The 25,076-nt window shown below is 47.4% G+C and overlaps 1 protein-coding gene across 1 annotated transcript in view; it reads right to left on the reverse strand.

Annotated features, from left to right (window-relative positions):
- BCR (BCR activator of RhoGEF and GTPase) overlaps positions 1-25,076 on the reverse strand; it is a 142,742-nt gene that overhangs the window by 47,358 nt on the left and 70,308 nt on the right. Inside the window, exons 2-8 of the mRNA XM_081283966.1 lie at positions 23,398-23,579; positions 16,592-16,696; positions 15,984-16,169; positions 10,276-10,383; positions 6,500-6,560; positions 4,469-4,521; positions 2,161-2,301 (exon numbers count right to left, since the gene is read on the reverse strand). Coding sequence (XP_081140092.1) covers positions 2,161-2,301; positions 4,469-4,521; positions 6,500-6,560; positions 10,276-10,383; positions 15,984-16,169; positions 16,592-16,696; positions 23,398-23,579 — 836 coding nt within the window. The remainder of the gene's footprint in view (positions 1-2,160; positions 2,302-4,468; positions 4,522-6,499; positions 6,561-10,275; positions 10,384-15,983; positions 16,170-16,591; positions 16,697-23,397; positions 23,580-25,076) is intronic.

The following is a 25,076-nucleotide window of genomic DNA, read 5'->3' on the forward strand; positions in this document are numbered from 1 at the left end:
AGGTCCCTGCCCTTATGAAGTGTTCAGCACCTAAATATTTCCTGCTTGGTCACTGGGACCCTGGCAGTGGGTTAGCCCAGAAGAAGGATTATGAGGACAGATGCAGGAATGAGGGCCTGGCTGCTAACTCCCAGGCAATACCTTTGTCTATAATTCCCTGAGGCAGTTGATTCCAATGATCTAAATATTTCTCTCCAGGTATGCTAAATGGCAGTCAGAGGCAGCCGAGTTGGAACCATATCAAGGGCCAAGCAAGCTCATGCATTTACTTACCAGGCAGAGTGCTCATAAAGGAATTGGCAGAACAGAAAGAGAAGATGTTCCAGGAAGTAAGGGCAAGCTGGGCAGGAACCCAACCAGCATATGGAATCTTAGCAGACACAAATCCAACATCTAGTTAGATCTGGTGGACTGCCAATAGGAAGCCATAGGCTTTTCTCTCCTTTGATGGCCCTTGGCCAGGGGAGAGAACCAGGGGCAGAGCCCATTGTTGTTTCAAAAGACAAGATCAGATTCCCACATCCCCTAGGTTCTAGTCATTGGACAACCAGGCAGGGAGCCCCTGCTCAACATCTCCCTTTGGGAGATGCTAAAGATTCATTTTGGCCTTCAACAGGTTCAGAGCTGACTGACATGGCCAGGAGTGTCTCCATATGCTGCTCTTTCCATAAATCATGTCCCTTTGAGGGCCCAGGTGCCCAAGAAGATGGGACTATGTTCCCATCCTGCTCTAAAGACAGGAACAGATTCAAAGGGAGAAGTCAGAAGCTCCAGGCCACCTAGTAGGTCAGACTTCATGATGCTGGGACTGGACCTAAGTGTGCCTCATTCTAGGACCTGGACAAGCCTGGAGAGTGGAGCAGAGGGGACAGGTTCATCCTCCTCTCTGGTCTTTCCTGGCCAGGTCCACCAGGGAAAATTGGACCAAACTCCTTGCTAAGAGTCGAGCCTGATTAGACTCTGGATACATGGGAGCTTTTAGATCAGCAATATAGGGTATCACTTCCCAGAGGAGTATGGAAGATAAGGCCAAGAACAGCCTCCAGCCAGATGGGAGAAAGAAAAGAAACCCCCGTGGGTTGTGCAAGTCAGTTCCTGTGGTGCCTGAGCACTGAGCAATTAGCATATGAACCAGAAGTAAAGAGGAGCCTGGGCCTGACACAGGTTCCTGTCCCTGCACAATACCCCAGAGCCCACAAGTCAGCTCTACTTACTTTAATGCCATTTCTGATAAAGAACACTCAGCTCAGGCTAGATGCCAGCTCTCTGGCCTGCATGTCTAAGCTATCCTCACTAGCTGCTGCTCATGCTGGGGTAACCTGCCCAGCAACAAGCTAGGCCCTTTCCAGGAAGGATCAGAGATGCCAAGGGCACAAACCAATGTCTGCTTATTGATGACTCGTGAAGACAGAATGCCCATAAGTGGTTGCCAGAGATGAGCCTCCAGTGAAGACATCAAGTTCTTCATCTATTTTCACTCTCAAACAAAAACCATGGACTCCTCCATTTCTCTCTGTCTCTCTCTCTCTCTCTTTCTCTCTTGGGGGGAGAGGCTAGGGATTGAATCCAGAATTGCTTTAGCACTAAGCTATGTCTTCAGCCTTTTTATTTTTATTTTGAGATGGGGGTCTCACTCACTTGCTTAGGGCCTCGCTAAGTTTTCTGGGGCTGGCCTCAAACTTAGAATCCTCCTGCCATAGCCTCTCAAGCAGCCGGGATTACAGAAGTGTGTCACTACACCTGGCTACCCTCCCTTTTTCCCCTCATTTAAATCCTGATATCTGGTGTTAACAGTGTTTTTTAACCCAGGAAGAAGGAGACACATTCCAGACAAACAAAACATTATCCTCCTTTCTCCTGGTCTGTTAGGAGGAGAACCTAAACTGGCAAGAGTATGAGGGAGGAAAATGGGGTGCTCTGGATGTAACTTGACAGAAAAAGAAAGAGGCAGCTGAGAGATGGTGACTGATGCTGTCTGGTAGAAGTAGAGCATGTGGGGACACCCCTGCAACTTCACCCTAAAGCCTCACATGCAGAACTAGGTTGTGCCTTGCTAGGATCAGGGAGCACCAAGGGCAACATGTCTCCTATATTGGGCTAAGCCCTTTGCTGAAGATGGACTCTGGGTCTGGCCCTGTGTGTCCCCCAGGCCACACTCACCTCTCCCTTCTTCACTGTCATGGACTGTCGTCGGGGTGTGATCTCTTCATTGATGCTGGACAGGAAGTTCTGTGAGATCCGAAGAGCATCCTGCAGCAGGGAATGATCAGGGTGGCTGGAAGGGGTGTGCTTCAGCAAGTCCTGCCCCAAGTGGAAAGACTTGAGTCAGAGAGCAGAATTGGCATGGACCCACATTTGGTGTTAACTCAGAGCTTCTGGCTCCTCAGGTGTCACTGCTATTTCTCTCAAAGGGCCTGGGCTTTGCAGTTAGTGCTTGTAGAACACCATCCCAGAAGCAGGTTCTAAATGGCACTCCAAGAAACCCATGCCATTTGTACAAAGCCAAAAGGAGTTTCCACTATAAGGTTCTAGGGTAGGGTTTCTGAACTTTGGTGCTGTTGACATTTTGGACCAGATAATTCTTTGTTATGGTGTGTGGTAGGGGGCTGTCCTGTATCCCATAGGATATTTACTACCACCCCTGGCCTCTGTATACTAGATGCCAATAGCACTCCGTCTCTGTAATTGTAACAACCAAATATGTCTCTGGACATTGCCACATGTTCCTTCAGGAGCAGACTCAGTTTTGACCCAGAATCCCTGGCCTATACAAGGACAGGAGAAAGCCCATGGACCCTTCTGGCTCCTCCTCCTTTAGATGAGAGTCTAGGCTTTTTCAGATGAGAATACTGACACCTTCTCTGCTAGGAATACAAATCATTTCTGCTCAAGGTCTGGTTCAGATAAACATAATCCCCTTTAGATTCCAAATCCCATTTGCAAAGAGAACCTGGAGAGATGAAATAGGAGGAAGGCACCTGGGTTGGCAACGAGGGCAACCCTCCCCCCCCCACGCCCCCCCCCCCCCAGGGGCAGATTCAGTTTTTCCCTACCATGATGCTTGGCTAGGTGCACACTTGGTCCTGGATCAATCACAGCAAGGGGGCAGACTGAAATGTCTTAGTCTGACAGATTATCTGCCAGAGCCTCTGAACTGCATAACATTTCCCCCCATTCCAAAACTTTTTTTTTTTTTCTTGAGACGGAATCTTGCTGTGTTGTCCAGGCTAGCCTTGAATTCTTAAGACTCAAGTCACCATCCTGCCTCATCCTCCTCCAAATAGCCAGAATTATAGGCGTACACTACTGCGCCTGGCTCTCCATTCAAAACACTTTTTAAAACAATATTTATTTTTTAGTTGGACATAATACCTTTATTTATTTTTATATGGTGCTGAGGATTGAACCCAGGACCCCACACTTGCTAGCCGAGTGCTCTACCCCTGAGCCACAACCCCAGCCCTCAAAAACTCTTAATTAGAGCATGGTAAGAAATTATGAAACATCTGGTCAACAGCATATTACACAGCTTAAAAAAGAATGAGGTGGGCCTGGGGTTGTGGCTCAGTGGTGGAGTGCCTGACATGTGTGAGGCACTGGGTTCGATCCTCAGCACCACATAAAAATAAATAAGTAAAATAAAGGTATTGTGTCCATGTACAACTAAAAATATTAATTAAAAAAAAGAATAAGGCATAGCTGCTTGGGTTAAAGTAGAACAACCTCTATGGTGTGGTATTAAATGGGAAAGAGCAAAGTGTGAAACACATAAAATGTAACACCTTCTACATAATTAAAAGAGATGTTCATGTCTGTTAGCTCATGCATATAATCTTTCTGGTGGTGGGCTCCTTTGCCAGGAAGGAGCAGGCAAGGAAATGAATATGTCACACACTTGTATGAATTGGTTGTAAATGTTGTTTTCAAGTGTATGTGAAACTTATAAATCATACTAACGGTCTCCTAGGCAGTAGGACTTGGATTGTTTTTATTTTCTGGTTTTGTTTCTCAGTATTCATAAAACCCCATTAGTGACTCCCCATTGAGGTGGGATCTCCCTCTGCTCCTTTCCCACAGCCTTCAGAATGCACAGAGCCTCTGGTCCCCAGTCTTGTTTATTTTGGAGTCTCAGTTCATGCACTTTACTGCCTTCTCCATCTTCAAGCCCCAGTCCACATGGGACAGGATGCTCCCACCCTGCTGTGGGAGAACCTGCTTCTATTCCCCCAGCATCCTATCCTGTGAGACCCTGGACAACAGAGGCCCCTCATCTCTGCAACCTCAATAAAGATTTGTGGGAGAGGAAGGGGTTGGGAGTAGAAGGGTGGGCAAAAGGTAAGTGTCAGCCCCAGGACAGGAGAAACAAAGGGCCCAAGGTAAGAAGGCCACACCTAGTTGGGCATGAGGACAGGGAAAATGCCCAGACCAACTTGGGAGGCAGCTGCAGTGCTCCTAAGATGTGACTCACGTGAAGGACCAGCGTGCTTCTTGTCACCCGGTCCACAGGCTTGTAGAGCAGGGCTGTGGAGAGACAGGCAGGGTGAGATGATCACACCTGGTGAAAGCAGGATACTCAACCACTAGTGCTGCAAAGGGGAGGGAGAATGGTGCAGCCCCAACCTCTACAGGCCCCACCTGACCTCCGCACAAGTGATGAGGGCAAATCCAGAGCACCTGTCTGCCATGCTCAAGCTTTAAGTCTAGGACATCAAATACAGACTCTGGAGCTGCTGGTCAGGCCCAAACCCTCAGCTAATTTGGTGACAACATCCAAAAAGGCTCAGTGTTGATACTCCTGCCACCTGGGGTTAATGAGGGCCCCAATCCTGGATGGAAATCTGTTCTCGATCCTAGAGGGTACCCTGGGAGTAGACCAGCATGCTGCTCTCAATGTCATGCCTGGATGCTTTGCAGGCCTGGTTCTGAGGAGGGCAGGAGCCAACATGATGCTGACATAGCTCTCAGTCTGACAGGTGCTCTGAGATGGGAACCTGTTGAGAATATTCAACCTTTAGTGGTAAAGAAGTCCCAACCAGCCTTGGCCACCTGTGTTTTTCTCAGACAACAGGGAGCACAGCCCACCACGAGCATAGATGCTTGGGTGTTTTCTGACACATACATTTCCTCTTTTGACTCCCACGATCAGTGTTGGGCATTTTACAGATAGGGAAGCTGCTATTCACAGCAGGGATAGAGAGTAAGTAAGCTCTGGGGATTGACACCACATGGGCTGTTCTCTGTGAGTGAGCAAACTATTCACACTGTCCTAACAATCAAAAGCAAGAAATGACTTTCCATTCTTGACTCCACTTTTTAATCAGAGTGCAGAGGTTAAACACAGCCCTGGGAACCCAATCACTCTGGATTTAAATCCTGCCCAGCTACCTAGAACCTATGTTTCACTTGGGCTATTTTATGTTTTATACCCATTTTGTCATCTGTCATGTTTTAAATGTGTGCCCCAAATTTCATGGGTTGGTAACTTAATCCCCTAAATTATACATGTTAATTGTATTTGACAGGTGGAACCTTTGGGATATGATTGGGTCAGGAGGGCTCTGTGCTCATAAATAGGTTAGTCCATTCAAAGAATTAATGGATTGCTGAGGGATAGTTTTGTTATCAAAGTGAGTGCTCTCTGGCATGTTTACTCTCTCTCTCCATGGGATGTCCCATGCAGCCTTAGGACTCTAGAGAAGTCCTCAATGGATATGGCTGCCTGATCTTAAACTTCTCAGCTTTCAGAACTATGAGCCAAATATACCTTTATTCTTTATAAATCACTCAGATCTGTGGTAGTCAGAGCAACAGGAAATAAACTAACATCTCTTTTTTTTTTTTTTTTTGGTACATTGGGGATTGAACCCGGGTGCTTTACCACTGAGCCACATCCCCAGCCCTATTTTTGTATTTTATTTAGAGATAGGGTCTCACTGAGTTGCTGAGAGCCTTGCTAAGTTACCAAGGGTGGCTTTGAACTTGTGATCTTCCTGCCTCAGCTTATCAAGTTGCTGGGATTACAAGTATGCACTAATATCTAATTTTATTTCTAATGCCAAGCTAATATCTCACTTGAAAGAGGAAAAAAATAAAGTTCTTCTTACAGGGCCACTGGGCATGACATAATGGTATCTAAAATTTTTTTCAGATGAGATCTCATTACATTGCTCAGGCTGGTCTTGGACTTGCAATCCTTCTTCCTCGGCCATGCCATCACAGCTGGTATGATCACATTTTAAATGCCCAGTAGTGCTTAGTTTGTGGGTGCTTGCTGACGCCTATAATTTTTTCCTGATTGCTACCCGTTGGTGGCAAACTGGTCCTGACCACATCCTTCCCATCCTGCCATACTCAGACCTTCTCTTTCCTCATCTCTCTCAAAATTTGAGGTCCAGAACAGGGAAGACACAAGGGGAAGACCCAAATAGGCACCACTTCTGCTTTTCCAGTAACCATCCCCATGAAGACACAAAGAGGCCCTGCATGGAGAACAACTCACTTTCCAAAGAATTCTTGGTGGCTGGGTCCTTGGCATCCCTGTTGCTTCTGGCTCTCAGGTTCTGTAGAGAAAAGAATGTGTTTACAAGAGATGGCTAAAGCAGACTGGAAGTGGCACAAAATTCTACAGTCAGGAATATTTGACAGAAAGCAAGGCTTTCTCTTCCCACAAAGAACCCCAGATGCAGCAACCTCAGGACATTCTGAGAAGCTGAATGAAAACCCAGATTGTGACCCATGAGCAAGCGGAGCATGGATGCCCCAGACACTTAGGACAGGATTTCTCAACCTCAGCACTGTGGATGTTTGGGGCTGGAATTCCCAGTCCTGTGCAGCAGCCCTGTGCACTGCAGGAGGCTGAGCAGCATCCCTGGTCTCCACCTGTAGGTGTAGTTAACAAACCTAGCCTCCTTTTATGAAAACCGAAAATGTCTTTAGGCATTGCCAAGGGTCTCTTTGGGAACAAAATCACCCCTTGGTGAGAACCTCGGATACAGATAAGCCTGTAAACACAGCAAACTTCTTTCCTGGAGCAATTCAACAGCATGCAGGGAGCTGGCCATTCAGAAGAGCACTCTGGTTTGGCATCAGCCAGGGTGGGCCTGCTACTACCCATATTTATACCGGGTGCTTCACCCACCCTCTTGGGTGGAAATGTATAAATATACTTGCTAAAATATGTAAATGTACTTGTTCTAAAATAAGGTGGTAAGATTCCTGTAGAGAGAGCAGGGCTTTTACTGATAGGCCATGTTTCAACACAGCTGCTTGAAAAGGATCACTGATTTGATCTAATGTGCTAAGAGAAATGAGGATAAATGATCCCCAGGCCCCTGAAATCATCCCCAGGAAGCAGCTGTGAGGAATCCTAGTACTAGGCTTCTAAATAAATGCATAACCCACCAGAGAGATGGGAAAGGATTCTGGGATTGCTCTCCCAACCTCTTGTGCTGCAGGAATCCTTTCAGGCCTGTAAGATAGTGACTCCCAGCTCACCGGAGCCAAAACCCATCATGCACTTTGGTACCTTTCCTGAGTTTAACATCCCTTGCAGTGACTGTTCCTCCCTACGTCTGACTCAGCAGTTTCCAAAGGATGTGAGGGGGTGTGAAAGTTCAACAAGAGACTCTGCAAAAACTAGGTGCTGAGCTCACATGAGCCTGGGAGGCACCCCACACTCCACATGTCCCTGCATGGGGCAAGGCACAAACTCTGGGATATCCTGCTACAAGGAGCCTTAAGAGTTTGGTTTAACCCCACATTTCCCTAACTTACTTGGCTCCAGAAACCCTTTTCATCTAACTCATACTATTTACTGTCTGGAAGCTGGTGTCCCACAGAACCCAGAATATACAACTTCAGTGTAACTGGACGCTAACTCACGCTTAGCACTGGTCCCAGGAGAAGGTGAAGAACCATCACCCCTCCCCCTACCCTGTATTTGACCTCTCCCCACCCTGTATTTGAGTGTGAATCTCCGATCCTTTGCCCAAGCACTGACCTCCCAAGACACAGTTCCCCATACCACCACACAGCCTGCTCCTTCCTCTTTCTTGAGCTTGATTTTGCTCTCTTTGGGCCATTCCAATTTCTCTGGATCATTTTTGAAATATAGAAAACCAGCATGGATGCTACTTCAATGGTTTAGGAATCACAAAGATTCAAAGAGCACCAGATTCCAGCAGGCACCAAGCCACCATCCCACTCCTTGCATCTCAGCCTTGGCTCAGATTCTCACCGAAGACCTCAGGGGGACCACGTGACCTCCCTAGGTCATGTCCCACCATGGCTTCTTCCTTCCTCTGTAGAAACCTGTACAGGTGGACTTGAACTGGGCTTCTTAACTGTAGCATGCTCTTTAAAGGTCAATTCTTTTTGTTGTTGTTGTTCTAAATAGTTATACATGATAGTAAAATGCATTTTGACACATCATACATAAATGGAGTATAACTTCTCATTTTTCTGATTGTACATGGTATAGAATTCAGTGGTTGTATAATCATACAGGCACACAGGGTCATAATGTCCGATTCAAATTTATCAAGGTCACTTAAAATTTGGTGCAAATATTCTAGCTGATAAAGAGTGTGGGGGTTTGCTAATTGAATGAAAAAGGAGAAGAAAAGAATGGATTGAGTGCTTTAGGGGGAATAGGCTGGCAGGAAGCACAGAGGCCTTGAGGCATGCAGATCTTGTTACTTGCAGCACTGGGCAGGGACTGGGGCACCCTATGGGCGTAGGAGGGACAGTGTGGCACAAGTTATTGCTGTTGGAGACAATCAGAGCTAGGGCCTCACACCCAGTCCCATGATAAATGATAAAATGGCACAAAGTCTCTGGAACAAAGCCCAGGTGTGACCTTCAAGGTTGTCCCTTGGCAAGACAGACAAGGCTCATTCCATGTTTCTAGTTTCTGTTTCTCTTTTTAATTCCACATTTCTCACACCAGAATCCTTGTTTGGTGGTGGGGTGGGTGGCGGAAAGGTGGGGGGGCAAGGCAAGTCAGAGCTTTGGGAAGTATCTATAGGCAAGAGTGAGGGCTGGTGATATAGCTCAGTGGTAGAGCACTTACCTGGCATGTGCAAAGCCTTGAGTTCAATCCCTAGTACCACCAAACAAATGAATAAAAAATAATAAGAAAAGGAAAGAGTGACAACAAGCCTCAGCAGAGGACTGTTTCATGATTGCCATCGGCTCTGCAGAGATTCAGACAGGGCATCTTCTTGCCCTTTCCCATCGTATCTGAAGAAATGGAGATGCAGGGATGCTGCTGGGTTCTGGCCTTGGCTACCAGCCTCCTGGGTGTCCTATTCATCTTCTCTGTATCTGAGAGGCTCTTTTGAGAATCTAACAACATTCCATGGTTTAAAGTTTCAGACTCTCTGGGGCTAAATGCAAAGAGGGAGGCCACAATTCCCCCACACATGGGGTGGTATGGTTCTAACCAGAAGCTTTCCTTCCCATGCGCGTCTACAGACACAGCAATGCAAGCCCTCACTCCCTTGTGCTGGTTCCTTAACGTTCCCAGCTTTCATGGTTGCTGGTAGGCTAGAAAAGGAGCAGAGGAGGACAACTCCCAGCTAGTCTCCAGTAACAAGGTACAGAGTCAGGACTCCTGTGATGAGACACAGGGACAAAATTATAGAAACTACTCACTGCAGACAGATGGTGCAAGAGAGCGTCTGGGTAATATGGTTACTATGGTTTGAATATGTCCTTCAAAAGTTCATGTATTAGAAATTTAATTAGTTCATGGTACATGAACCAAATTGTGGGGCTAATAGGAGGTAATTATGATTATAGAAAGTCATAAGGGTAGAGCCCCCATGAAGTCATTAGTGACTTTTTAAGAAGAGAGACTTAAGCTAGCAGGACTGCTCTGTCCCACCATGTGATGACTTCTACCATGTTATAATGCAGCAAGAAGGCCCTCACTAGATGCAGCTCCAAGTTCTTGGATTACCCAGACTCTAGAACTATGAGCCAAATAAATTTCCTGACCCCTGGAATAAGGCCCTGGCCTTTGAGGGAATGGGGTGCTCTCCAGGCTGCTGCTTCTATCTGGTTATAGTAGTATCCTGGGCATGAAGCTGATGGAGCACACCCAGAAACATCTGTGTTCAGGACTGTGGTTCATGACCAGACTTCAATTGGGCGCACTTTGTTCTCCCAGGTCAGGTTCTACCAAAAACCAGTCCACAACTCATCATGGGAGGTGGTGGGCATGAGTGGGAACTGGTGGTGCTCCTATCTACACAGTGTCATGATAATCATTACCTCAGAGATTTCTGCAAACTGAGCGTTGGCCTGACAGCACTTCTCTGCTGTTTCCATGGCAACCCCATAATTGTCCACAAAGGCTCGGTACACACCCAACTGGCTGGCCTGCAGGGAGGAAGCAAGAGAGTATGGGACAAGTGAAGGACAAGTGTGGGACATATGCCATTTCCCCCCATCTTTCTGAAGACTGGGCTCTTCTACACAGTTCTGGAGAAATTCCAGGTACAGCAGACAGTGCACAGGCTGCAGAAACCTCAGCTCTTCCATGCTGTTCCTTCCCACCTGCTTCCCCTCCCCACCCACTGAGCACGCTTCCCTCTCCTAAAATGACATGTTGAGAAGTGACTCACATCCCTGAGCAGGTAATGGCTTCCTTCCAGAGCTTCTAATTCCTCCCACCCCATTCACTTCGACAGTATTATGAGTAGCAGCTTAAGTTTGAAGGAGTAAGTGAACATGGACAAGCATTTCTCTCTCAGCAGATAAGACCGAGTGGATGGCACCTTTTCATTCTGACTGCAGGAGGACATGGATGTTGGTAGACCCTGGTGGCCATGGTGTTCTGTTCATGTCCAATCCCCTCAGACAGATAAGGAACACTTAGCTCCCTGTGGAGAAAAGGAGCTCTAAGAGCTCAGACTCAAACCCATCCCAGACCTGGCTGGTAGACAGGTGTCATACTGCACACGTGGCAGATGGGAGACTTGCTAGCGGTAAGGTGAGAGGTATTTCCTCACTGAGCCTCCTGATCAGATGCATACTCAACTGAGCCTTGACTTCCATAGGTGGGTGAGTGAGAGTGTGTAGCCCTCACTTTTTTCTCTAGGCCCCATGATATCTTTAGAGACAGCAAGAAGGAAACCAGTCCTCACATGGGACCAGCAAACCCAGACCTGGGTAGGGTAAGGAAAGACTCAGGAGACACCCAGGCCACTGCAGCTGACCAGGAGCAGGAAGCCTGAGCATTTGCTGTTCTTGGCACTTGTTCTATATCAAACTTAAATTTCATTTCCACATAGATTTGCATTTATATTAAATTTTATGTTTATACATATGACAATTCCAGATACTGGGTAAACCAGGTGCCCCTGGCTAAAACAGGCCTGATCTTCTGGCTCTGTTCCCTATAGTGTTAGCACAGAGAACTATGGAGTATCTGAGGAAAGAGTAGGGCCAGAGGATGTCCTGCTCAGCTCCTGAACACCCTGGAGAAGTTGCTGCATACTCAAGTTCCTGGTTCTTCCTCCAGTACAATGATAAGACCTAGGGTGTCTTCTTTCCCTCCTCTGGGCTCCTTTGCTGCTGAGAGCCTACGTTGAAACTAAGGCCCTGCTTGAGCCCCTGTACCCATAGTTATGAATAATCAGACATAGGAATATCCTCTGCAGCTGGTGTTCTAACAGGACAGCACATGATAAATAAGTGAGCAGACACATACAACTGCAAATGGTCAAGGCAGGCTAGGGATGGAGAACAATGGCACTGTTTTAGAGAATGTGGGCAGGATCAGGATACCCTTCTGGAAGAAAAGACTGCAGAGTAGAGTCTAAAGTATCTCAGGAGGAGAACCCTTTCAAGTCTTCTCTTCCTTTCTACCCAAGGAACTCACCTCTTCTAGGTGTGAAAAGTCTCAAGTAATTCATTTCCATATGTTTAGCTAATCAAAAAAAAAAAACAAAACAAAACAAAAAAAAAAAAAAACAAGCTGCACTGATAATGGCACGATGCCTCCAGACAGGGTGCACCGAGAAGGCTAGATCCCCATTGCTGTGATATTGCTCTTTACCAAAACTCAGAGCCTGAATCTGTTCCTGAGAAAACATCTGAAAAACTGGTCTGCATCCTTCAATAAATGTCAAAAGTCAAGCTGAGGGCTGGGGTTGTGGCTCAGTGACAGAGCACTGGCATGTGTGAGGCACTGGGTTTGATCCTTAGCACTGCATACAGATAAATAAACAAATATCAAGGTCCATTGATAACTAAAAATAAAAAATAAAAAGCCACTTCAGGGGCATGCTTATAATCTCAGCCACTAGGGATGCTGAGGCAGGAAGACTGCAAGTTTGAGAGCTTGGGTGATTTAGCAAGATCCTGTCTCAAAATTAAAAATAAAGGGCCTGGTAGCAGTGGTACATACCTGTAATCCCAGTGATTTGGAAGACTGACAGAAGGATGGTTAAACTGGAGGACAGCCTCAGCAGCTTATCAAAATTGTGTCTCAAAAATAAAAATAAAATGGTCTGGGGATGGAGCTCAGTGATGATGTACCCCAGGACTCAATTCCCGTACAAAAACAAAAACAAAAACAAAACAAAACAAAAAAACGAAGTCATGGAAGATAAGCCAAGTCCAAAGAACTGTACATGATAATCAAGTACATCATGTGATCCTGGATTGGATCCTGAATCAGACAGCAAAAACAGCTATACAGAACTTGATCACTAACTTGGAGGAAATTTGCATCGGGACAGCATACTGAATAATGTCACAATGATCTGAAATCTCCTGAATGTGACAAACTGTACTGTGGGTTATGGAAGAGAATGTCCTTGTTCTTAGCAAAAATACAATGAAGTATTTAGGGGTAAAAGGGCAGAAGCCTGCAACTTATTCTCAAACTATAAAAGAGGAAAAAGTGTGTGTGCATGCAGCATGCATAACATACACAAGGCTAATGTCGTAAAAATGTTACAATCAGTGCATGTGGGTGAAGGTTACACTAGAGTTCTTTGTAATATTCTTGCAACTCTTCTGTAAGTCTGAAATGATCAGAAAAACAAAACAAAATGAAGCTGATAAAATTTCAGTCCTGCATAGTGGGCATGAGCTGTAGTGCAGACTCACAGGAAGGGCAGTAAAGGCAGGGTTTGAGTCAAGCTTTCTGTGCTCCCAGATGTAGCTCATGAGCCTCAGGGCTCAGGAGGAGACACCAGAGCTGAAGCAGGGCATGGCAAACTCCTTGAGTCCTAGGATTCTTCCAGCTGGGATGCCTAAGAGAATGATGCTGCATCATCCTTGCTGAGGTCTGAAAGGGCTGAGAGCAGGGCAGAATCTGCCTGTCCTTACAAAGTCACCACTCAACCCAGGTTGAAGGCATGTGAATATTCTGAACACGGTGACTAAGAAATGATGTCCCACTGCAGCCTTGGTCCCTCTTGCTGCAACATCTGAAGCAGGAAGGTGGCTCAAGGACACCAGGGATACCAGAGGAAAGTTTCCAAATTAAAGTTCCAGGGCTCATGGATTATTACATTTTTTCAAGAAAAGTTTCCGAGTGATTTTGGAATGTTATTCTGAGGAAAGAGCTGGTTGTGAATTTTTTCCAACAACATGATTCTGTTTCTGTGGAGGACTGCTGCCTGATTCCAATCCCCTAGGTTTAAAACTGCTGACATATTATGCTGAAAGAAATGGCAGGGAGGAACTTCAAAGATGAAGGGTACCTGCATTAAAACACGGCCTTCTGAACTCTGGCTGTGGGGAAAGCAGCCTTGAGAGGCAAGAATTTGAACCAACAAGTGACTGGTCTGTCCCTAAGGCCTTGGCTCCAGCCTTTAGGGCAGAGTGTCTGCAGCCGAAGGTGGTGCAGGAGGGGTTCACCAACAGGAAAGCCACATCTTGGAGAACACTTTAGCCTAGATGTTTGCCAAGTTGAGGCCAGAGTCTGTACTAGCTAGGTATTTAAACAGCTCAGAAAAGCTCTGTGTACAATAGAGGAGTCCAGCCTTTGGCTGCCCCTGCCCCTGAAGGACTGTGTCCCTCCAGAATGTTCCAGGTGTGTGCACAGGAGGCCCAGGTAATCCCAGAATCAGTGTCAGGTATCTTTAGAAACAGATTAGACCCTGACCAGCATCTGCCTTTGAGTGGCTCCTCCAGTATGGGAGCTCCCTGTGCTGGGGGGTAGCCTCTTTGCTCAGCAGTTCTTACATGTAGAACTCCCTCCTGCAACCGCCTCCTGTCCCCTCAATGTGAGACTCAGAAAGAGGTCATTTTACACATCATAGAACCTCACACACTGGAGGACAAACAGCAATCCTGCAGTCCTTCTCAGAGAGTTGGCTCCTTCATCCCAGGGCTACTTCATAGTTTCTTCCTTTTCCTCAAGGTCTACCTTATCTGTGTCTGGGTGAGGTGTGCACTGGAACCCAGTAACTATCCTGGCTGTGGCCTGGCCAATATCAGCAATGGGTGGCCTGACAGCATGAGGCTGTGCCATGGTCCACACTCCTTTGCCAGGGATCTCAGTTATAAACCAATTCTCTCTTGCATTTCTCCAGCCTGTCCACTAGGATGTGTCCTGATTCCTGCAAGGTACAAGGACGTCACTGCAAAAGGAACCTCTCTAGATTAAACATGCCTCAAATCTCTGAGAACAGCTGCCTGCAGGAGCTTAGCACTACACAGATGTCCTGGGTTGATTATTTTTCTCTGCCTCCTTCAGTGCCTGAGGGCAATATTACCACTACCTTGATTTTTAATGCCCAAGTCTCCCCTCCCTAAGCCATCTTCTCTTTTTATTCTCCAAATGATTCAAGGGACTTTGATTAACATAATTGCAAAAATGAAATAAAATACAGTCATCCCTGTAATCACAGGATACTGGTTCCAGGACCTCCCTAAGGATACCAACAATCCCTGGGTATCCTAACTAAATAAAGTAGCATAATACTTGCATACGATATACCCATATCCTTCTGTATGTCTTGTTTAATTTTGATGCTAAAGATTGAACCTAGAGCCTTGCACATGTTAAGCATGCATATTGTCACTGAGCTACACCTCCAGTTCTGCTTTTTTAAAACACACACACACACACACACACACACACACACACATGTGCGCACGCGCTGGACTCAAACTCCTAGGCTCAAGCAATCCTCCTACCTCCCAAATAACTGGGACTACAGGCACATGCAACCACTTTATTTTTTATTTTATTTTGTTATTTTATCCTATCTTTTGCAGTGCTGGAAATCAAACCCAGGGTCTCCTACATACTAGGCAAGCAGTCTACCACTGAACTACACCTTCAGCCCCCCAAATTGTATACTTTAAGTCATCTAGGTTTGTTTTAATACCTAATCTGATGGAAATACTATGTAAATAGTTGTTATACTATATAGTTTACAGAATAATAACAAGGGGCAAAGTCTCCACATGTTCAATACAGATGCAATTTTTTTCCTGAATATTTTTAATCCTTGGTTGGTTCAATCTGTGGATGTAGGACACACAGACACAGAGGGCTGATTGTATAACAAAGCCCCACTCTGTTTCCACCTGCTGTCCCCACTGTTGCCTTTCCAGGCAATGTCCAGCCTCCATTCATCCTCTGCCCAATGTATAAGTCCTGCTTTCCTGGGTAACAAAACCAATTCCATTCCAGGAGCCCTCAAAGAGGCAATTAGATCACTCTGGAGACTGGGAACTTCAAGTAAAACAGAGCAGATTAAAAAAAAAAAAAAAAAAAAAGGATAGAAGGATGCCCCACTCATTGGATCTAGCTGGGGGACATGCTTTTCTTGGCCTCTCCCTCACCACAATCTGAACTTTGGCATCCAAGGCACTGAGATGCACTCCAGACTCACTCCTACTATCTCCTCGGTATCTCCTTACAGCACATGTTCATAGGTCACTGGACAGGCCTGGTCCCCACTTGGCCATCCCCATAGCCATAAGCACCCAGCATGCTCTAAGTCACTCACCAGTTTCTGGAAGAGGTCGCCCACCCGCTGCTGGTGGCTCCACTGCTGCACTCGGGGGAAGAGCCCATCATAGAACTCCTTGTGGATTTCATAGAGCTCAGGCACTTTGAAGAAGATGGTCTCGATCTGCTGGCTGGTCAGCACAGGCTGAGAGGTGGTGGCAGCAGCTTTCAAAGGCTTCATGGGCTGGAAGAGGGCCCAGTGAGAGGGCATGTCACTAGTTAGGTACATGGGTACAACTACAAAATATTGTGGTTATATGATATATACTTTAATTGTCTCTCTCTCTCTCTCTCTCTCTCTCTCTCTGTCTCTCACCAGGGATCAAAGCCAGGACCTTGGGCATGTTAGGCAAGCAGTCTATCACTTAATTACATTTCCAGCCCACACTTTTAAACTCCAGAAAAAATTAAAACTTGGCAACCAAGTCTTCCCTTGGCTTTCCTTCCACTGGCTCCTTGGGGGAGGTCAATATTCTATAAAAATAGAATTCTGACCCTCCCATAGGTGTGCCCCCAGGATCTCACAGTTGATCTGGGATGGTGAGCAGAGAAGTTCCCCTTGGGTCCCCACCATGCTTGGTCAGCCCCTCCTCCGTCCATCCTCACCAGTAGAAGTGCCTCCAGATGGCTCAGGTAAGTCTCCTCACTAGCCAGGATTCCAGACAGGACCCATTTTCTCATCTCCAGGCCCTTTTCCAAGTCCAGTTCACTCTGCAGAACAGATGAACAGATGTTGGCACCAGGGTGGGGTGGGGGTACGGATGCTTGCAGCGGGTGCTTGTCAACCTCTGGATGAGCCCCTGGAGAAGGCTCCATGTAGAAGTAAAAGTGAAACACAGGAGCCTTGACACACATTCAGCCACTTGCTCAAAGTCACTGCAAAATTAGAAGGGTCATCAAGCAAAGTTGAGGGCCACCCTTGGTCTCGACACACTAAGAAATGGGAAGTTTGGAGCTGAACAGACTATAAGGCCTCCTTCCCTCATGCTCTGTGCCTGGGACCAAGGAATAGTTATCTTTACCTAGTCAAGAAAGGAAAAGGAAGCTCTGACCCAAGGTGAATACAGGTCATAGGAAGCCCAAGGGCAGCCCCAGAAGAGACCAAATAGAGGGGGCATCAAAGTCCACTACATGGGCACCTCCACACAAGCCCACCACTCCCCACTCCTCACCTGACACCTGTCGCAACTGGATTCTCTGACTGCCACTCCTACCTGACCCTTGGACCCACTAGAACCAAGACTGGGCAGCAGTACCTCCCTCCTTGTACACTCCCCTCCCGGTCAAAGGGACTGGACCTGGGAGCTGCTGCCACCTGCCCAAGGGGAGCCCCATCTGCTGGCTCCTTGACCCTGTTTTCTAGACTCTGACTTTGCCTATAGGAACTCCTTTGCAGGTAGACTATAGGAAAATCAGTCCCCTTTCTTGTCCTGTCTCTGCTAAAAGTCCAATGAAGCTCTGCCCCCAGAAAGAGCTGAGGCATCACTGGATGTCAATGCGGAGGGTACAGCCCACATCCCTGAGAGACCATGAACCAATCCTAGTTATGATGGTGATAAGGGCTGAATTATTGCCTCCCCCAGGTCAAATTACTAAGCCCTAGTACCTCAGAATATGACTGTATTTAAAGAGGGGATGAAGTTAAGCCAGGAGCGGGGGCACACACCTATAATTCCAGTGGTTCAGGAGGCTGGGGTGGAAAGATCACAAGATCGGCAACTCAGTGAGGCCTTACACAACTGAATGAGACCATATCCCAAAATAAAAAATAAAAAAGGCCAAGGATAGAGCTCAGTGGTGAAACACCCTTGGGTTCAATCCCCAGTACAAAAAAAAAAAAAAAAGCCAGGGGGGCGGGTTTGAAGTTAAAATGAAGTCAATAGGGTGGGCCCTAACACAGTATGGCTAATATTTTCATGAGAACAGACTAGGACACAGACACATGCAGAGAGAAGACATCCGAAGAGCCAGAGAGAAGCCCCATTAATCCATCATAAGTCAAGGAGAGAAGCCTCAGAAGAAACCAACCTGCATATCATGATCTCAGACTTGCAGCCACTAGTACTACGAGAAAGTAAATTTCTGTTGTTTAAGCCGCCCTAGCATACTGACAGAGATGGTCACGTGAAAGGCAATAAAAACTGCTATTTGACTTCCTGGCCACTCCCACCTCTGCTCCCTGGCCATGGGTGGCGTCAGAGGTTGGCTGTGGCCACAGCACCACCCTATATGGCATCAGACTGAGGCTGCGCTCCTTCTGCCCAGCCCTGAGCCAACTGGCCTCACCTGTGGTCAGAGGGAGATGCCAGCATGGGGAAGGACCCTGAATCCACTGAAGGTGATACCTGCCCACTCCTCTGCTGGTTTCCAGCCCAAGGGCAAACCTGAGACAACCCCACCATGACAGCCCTCAGGTATGTAACCAAAACAGTGGTCCTATCCATCGCTTACATTCCTAATCTACTTGGGGGGAAAAAAACACTGATTTGGGGCAGGATCTTCACCCTTGATGCTGATGACTAAGAATGGAGGATTATTTTTGGGGGGTGGTTCTGTGCCACAAATGTCTCTAAATGTTGTCATATGTTGCCTGGAGGCTGACATCCCCCAGTGAGAACACTGGATTTGAGGAAAGACCACCTAAAGCCAGCTCAGGCCTCATGATGTCTTCAGAATCTAGAGTCATGACTCCAGTGTGCCCCAACCCTGCTGTCCCTCTTCACACTTCCCTGGCCCTAGGAGAGGGAGGCACTTCATGGCACAGATGGCAGGCCCAGAAGAAAAGGCCCAGGCCAGGAGCTGGGGGACAAAGACAGAACTTCCCCAGTGAGCTCCACGGTCTCAGGCAAATGACCTCCCAGATTTGAGCCTCAGCTGCCTGGGTAACAGAGCCAGGAGAGTCCAATCCCTGTGCCCCACTTGGGTCACTGGAACCTGTATCATTTCTTCACTGCTCAATGGGACCATCTAAAAAGGATTCCTGGGTCTTTGCTTTGTACTGGGGCTCTTGTGCATGTTCCTGTGTGAATGTACACGTGAGCTGTGAGCATGCATGTGTGTGTGCATATATGTGCATGTATATACATGTGTTGGCACATGCATGTGTACAGAGTAGCTAATGTTCCAGGGAAGGGACATTGAGGTCCCACCCACACAGGTCCCCCAAGGGCATACTGTGCAGTGTGGCTCCAAGGGTGGGAGCCTCCAGGGCGGGAGCCTCCAGGGCATGGCTGTGCCCAATCTTGAAACTTCCTGTGTCTAGTACAGGGACCAGAGCACACAGTTCTCAATTAAGATTCATTTCATAGGGCTGGGGATGTGGCTCAAGCGGTAGCGCGCTCGCCTGGCATGCGTGCGGCCAGGGTTCGATCCTCAGCACCACATACATACAAAGATGTTGTGTCCGCCGAGAACTAAAAAAATAAATATTAAAATTCTCTCTCTCTCTCTCCCTTTAAAAAAAAATCATTTCATAATCAAATCAGTGAGTGGATCTTGAAGACATGACTAGGTCCTAGTTTTAGCCACATTTTCACAAAGTCCTGAAGGTCTCAGTACCCTTGTCTGGAAACAAGTGGGTTCTCAGAATTTAGAACTATCAGCTGACTTAGTGTGTATCGGGGGCAGATTGGAGGAACTGAAGTGCTACCGAAGTTTGGAAAGCCCACTGTCCACAGTATACAGATGACCCTCACATGCATCCTATCATGTCTGAACACTGCTTCCATCTTACACAAGGGAAAAGGTGAAGGGAAAGGCAGGCCTCTCTGGCAGTGGTACCCACTCACCTACTTACCTAGCCCTGCTCATCGGGTTCTGAGAATAATCTTGCTGCTGTGAGCTCCAGGGACAGAAGGGCTCAGGGAAGTTAGTAGGAAAGCAGGGCTGGGTAACGGTCCCACCCAGCCCAAGATGCCACTGCCTTTCTGGGTGGGAGCCCCTGAGTGGGAGCACTATGCCTCATTCCACTCATGTGGTTTGGAAAGCCAGGAGGAAAAAGAGTACAGGCAGGATGGCACTGAGTCCAGTTCTCTCTGTTCTAAAGGGTGGGGCCACTCAAGAGAACATCTGGCCCTAGGAAGGTGCTGGGGTATAGAGAGGACACAGGATGAGGGCACTTCTGCTTAGATTGAGACTCTTCTATGGGGACTCAGAATGGTACTGGTAGTATTATCAGGGAAAAGTCAGAAACCAGCTCCTTGTAGAGAAGAGGGTGGAGAGGGAAAGAGAGCGAAGGGGAGGGCCGGCACCAGGGCTATTTATAATCCCAGGCTGTGCACGTGCCAACTCCACGAGAGGGTGAATGCAGTGAAGGCAGGGAGGCTGTGCTAGGAAAAAATCTGGCGGCAAAGGACAACTGGAATAAAGCAGCAAGATGGAAGGAAGGCCCTTCCCTGCTAACCAGGGGCTGAAAAAAGCCAACAAAGAACCAATGAAAATGACTTGGACTCATAATTATAACAAGGTAGGGAAAACTGACAGAGGGGTGGAAGTGGATAGAACTACATCTATTAGGTACCAGTTAAGTACCAGGTCCAGAGGTAAGCAGAGGGGTGGGCTGGAGTACAAGGAGTCCCCTCATAAGCGTCCCCAGACCCCTCAAATCTGGGAGAACCCACTGATATCAGGGTGCAAAATTTCTAGCTTTCAGAGAGTTGGCTGCTTCTAGCTAGAAGGTTGCTCCCAGCATAGCAGCCAGACAGAAGACCCACTTCTGCTCTGGGCAGGGCAGGGAGGAGGCCAGCCAGTGAGCACTCTGGGGGTTTGACATGGACAGAAAACAAGGGGATGACCTCTGTGTAGGGTCACATGCTGGGGGGACCTGCTGCAGCAAACCCTTGGGAAATTAGTCCTCCATATGGGAAGATCCCAGTATGCAGGGCAGGCTCCATTAGCATATGTCCCCCCAATAAAGGACTTGTTTGAGGTCTTCTTGCAGCTCCCAAGGCAAAGGAGTGCCTGGCCTTTGTCCAACCCCTACCTAACTAATCTAGGGGCAATGCTAAGAGAGGAGACCTGCAACCTAGAAGCCCACTGTGGACTCCCTGTGTTGCCATGACTTCCCAAGAAGGTTCAGTCCCACAGCCCAAAAGCCTCAAGCTTGGCAGCAGAAAGCAAATGAAGAGCCCTATTCTGTAGGTTAAGGAAAAGAGGGATGAACAGATTCCCTGATCCCACCAGCTGATCAAGATCAGAGTGCTTCTAGCCAAGACCATCGTGCTCCCTGGGGAACCTAGGAAGTGACAGTCACATCTTTAAACCAAAAAGCCAAGGTTCTGCCTGTCTCTCTGGGGCTTCAAACACTGGAAAGGGCATCTAACCAGAGAGCTGCTGGAATGAAACCATATAACTTTGCTCTAATCAAGTTCCCTCCTTATGCAGATAACTCCTGTCACCTCCTCTGGGCCAGGAAGAATGTTTGGGATTGGGGACTTGAAACTGCATTGCACAGGTGTGCAACCTCCTGCCAAATGTGTAACATAAGAAATGTCAGGCTGGGGATTTAGCTCAGTTGGTAGAGTGCTTCCTTCACATGTATAAGGCCCTGGGTTCAATCCCCAGTACCACCAAAAAAAAAAAAAAAAAGAAAGAAAAGAAATGTCTACTGACTCATGAAGGATTGAAGGAGGGATCAGGATCTGAATGGGCTCCGCAGGAGATGAGACCCTGAACTAGGTGCTAAAAAGGAATCATGAGCCTGGTGGATGTGGGACGGTGAACAGCACACAGCCTGGAGCACAGAGAGGGCAAATAAACTACTTAGGAACAGAAAGCCAGCCAGGAAATACTCTGGGAGTCTGACATGGACAGAAGGCAAGCGGATGGCCCTGCCATCAAGGAGTGACCAGGTGAATACAGTCCTCAAAGATGATAGATGGTTACAGAAACTAATAAAGTATGCTGTTAAGAATTCTTGTTGGTATCAAACCACACTCATGTAGCAGCAAGACGGAGAGAGAGAGCGAGAGAGAATCTGAAAGATTTCACCCCTCACAGCTGTGCCTAATCTGTAGAGTGGTGACTCTGGATGTGGGATATGAAGCTGTGCAAGATGGCAGCAAATGTATGCTGGCTTCCTCTTTCATCTTTATATTTCAGAACAAGAAGCCCACCCAGCACTGAGACCCCTAGAGATCACAAAAACATAAATAAGAAGCTGGGCTGCAGCTAAGGCAACAGCCCCAGAAAAAAGCAACTGCAGTAAAAAGATGTACTAAGAGCTAAGAGCTGTAGGAAAAGGCACACCCTTTCTTATCCTTGTTTGTTTTCTGTGGTTCTGGGTGTTGAACCCAGAGCCTTGTGCATGTTAAGCATGGGCTCTACCACTGAGCTATACACATAGCCTTGCTTGCTTATTTTTATTTTTAAACCCAGGGTGGAATCATTCAGAAAAGCAGAATGAAGAAGATATCCCAAATGGATATCCAAAATGGAACCAGAAAGACAAAAAATGGCCCAAGAAACAGAAAGGAGCGTCTGTTCTACCACAGTGATGATTGTTGCAGCCCAAGGAAGGAAGCCAAGAGGTCAAAGGAATCCTTTTGTTCCAATGAAAGGAGGAGCAATGCCTGAACCCAAAACACTGCTAAAACTCCCCTGCTCCCTGCCTGGAGCTGTGGGACCACTGCAAGCATCAGGACATCAAGCCAGGCTGGACAGGCCTATCACTTCTGTGGGAATAACACTGTATAGCCTATGATCATCCCAGGGATATACCCTCAGACGAGAGGGGCTAGACCACGGGGCCCTACTTGAAGCACAGGCAAAGCATCTACCAAATGCTTTACTTTTCTCTAGCCATGTGACCTCAGGGAAGCCACCTCTGGACCTCAGTTCCACAATGGTAAAGTGGAGGTAATAGCAACACCAGTTTCATAGGACTATTAATGAGGGTCAAGTGAGAACTCATTGGAAAGACCCTAGTCAAATGGATGAAGCCACTGTCGGGGGCTCCTTTAGTAAAGAGGGAGCCAGTGTACCTCCTAAGCACAGACACAGGAGCCCAGACACCAACTCAATACCATGGCTGGGACCACCATACAGTACCACAGGCTTCGGTGGTGGTCTCTGGCATCAGTTTTCTCAGCCTTAAGAACACAAGCTGACTGCCTCCTCCAAGCTCAGTTTACAAAGTGTGCCATGACCTCTCTGCTCAAGGTATCTGGGAGGCATCCCTCTACCAGAGGCAGGAAGGAGTTTTTAGTAATTTGTCTGACTTCCAAAACAAACCACTGGCAGCTCCACCATCTACTTGCTAGGTGCCCCTGAGTAATTGGCTCTAAAACAAACCACTGGCAGCTCCACCATCTACTTGCTACGTGCCCCTGAGTAACTGGCTATACTCAGAGAGCCTCCAGGGTGACAAAGGCTGGCCCAGAGTCATGGGAGGCAGGTACACCTTGGGGACTCACCGCTTTGGTGGGCTCCAGGGCTCCTGAGGCCAGAGTGTCCCGGCTGCCCCTGCCCTTGCTGCTGAGGTGGGGAGAGGAGGAGGGTGAGTCATCGATGTAGGGCAGCCCATCTTGGTGCCTGCGCTGCTCCTCAGCTCGGTCTGCGGCACAGCTGTACCCAGGTGATGTTCCAAATGAGGCATCTGTGTGTGCAAAGAAGTCTGTATTAGAAACAGACTAGAGGACAGAGGGCTGTCTGCTTGGAAGCATCCACACTCCATCTAGCCAAGCAAGCACCCAGGTCAACACCATTCTGTCACCCACAGGAACTTCAGGTACACTGATTTCACTTTCTCAACAAACCAGCCAAAGACCACAAAGGTAAGGAGCTTTGCAACTCACTCCCAAACAAATACACGACTGGGCTTTCAAACATTGTCTGGGGCACAGCTGACTTTGGGAGGGAGATGCATGTGACATACTAGGACATAATATTTGCTCTCTGTATACATATGTACATCCTTTCTAGCATATATCTGTTAAAACTGTTGAAATCACCAAAATGACCCTAGTGTCTTGGTATATGCTAATGAGATGCCTGGTTGATGAGCTCTCCTGGAAAGCTCAATGAGAGCTGTTTGCCAGGGGGACCAACAATGTGCTTTGAAGGTTGGAACTTTCAGCCCCACACATGTATCTCCAGGAAGAGCAGAGGGGCTGAAAGTTAAACTGATCATCAGTGGCAAATCACTTAATCAATCATGCCTACAGAATAAAGCCTCTGTAAAAACCCAAGAAGGGTGGGTTACGGACACTTGGAGGGTGGCTTGCCCCAAGAGGGCGTGGAAGCTCTGAGTTACCCTCTCACACCTTGCCCTGTGCGTGTCTTCATCTGGCTGTTACTGAGTTATATTCTTTTCCCCAAGCCTCAGGATGCTGTGAATTGAACCTGGTGACTTGTGCATCCTAGGCAAGCCCTCTATCACTGAGTTACATTCCCAATCCTATATATGTATTTATTGGTATTGGGGATTTAATTCAGGGACGCTTTACCACTGAGCTACATCCCAAGCCCTTTTTATTTTGAGACAGGGTCTCGCTGAATCACTGAGGCTAGCTTGAAACTTGTGACCCTCCTTCCTCAGCCTCCCGATGACAGAAGATGGGATCACAGGCATGGGCCACCATGCCCACTTCTGAGTTGTATCCTTTTATAATAAACTGGTAATCCAGTATGTAAACTGTTTTCTTCAGTTATATTAGTCATTCCTACAGATGAATGAATGTGAGGGGTTTGTGGTAATCTCAGCTTACAGCTGATCAATGGGAAGCATAGGTCACAACCTGATACTCATGGCTGGTGTCTGCACTGGGGCTGGTCTTGTGAGACTGAGCCCTCAATCTGTGGGATTTGATACTATCTCTAGGTAGATAATGTCAGAATTGAGTTAAAATTGAATTGGTGTCCACAGAGAACTGAAGAGTTGCTTGATGTGGGAGAAAAACCCATTTGGCCACGGAAGTGTTCTGTGTTGAATATAGAAAAACGGTTTGTTTTCCCCATATAAGAGGCATGGGCTAGTACAAAAAGGAGGACCTCAATGCTACCTTTCTATCAAGGGCACCAGGCTCATCTCTTCCATACAGCTGGTTGGGATACTAAGTAGGCGTTTACTCTACTGCTGTCACCCCTACTCCCC

This window comes from Spermophilus citellus (assembly GCF_964194105.1).
Source record: "Spermophilus citellus genome assembly, chromosome: 3".
NCBI lineage: Eukaryota > Metazoa > Chordata > Mammalia > Rodentia > Sciuridae > Spermophilus > Spermophilus citellus.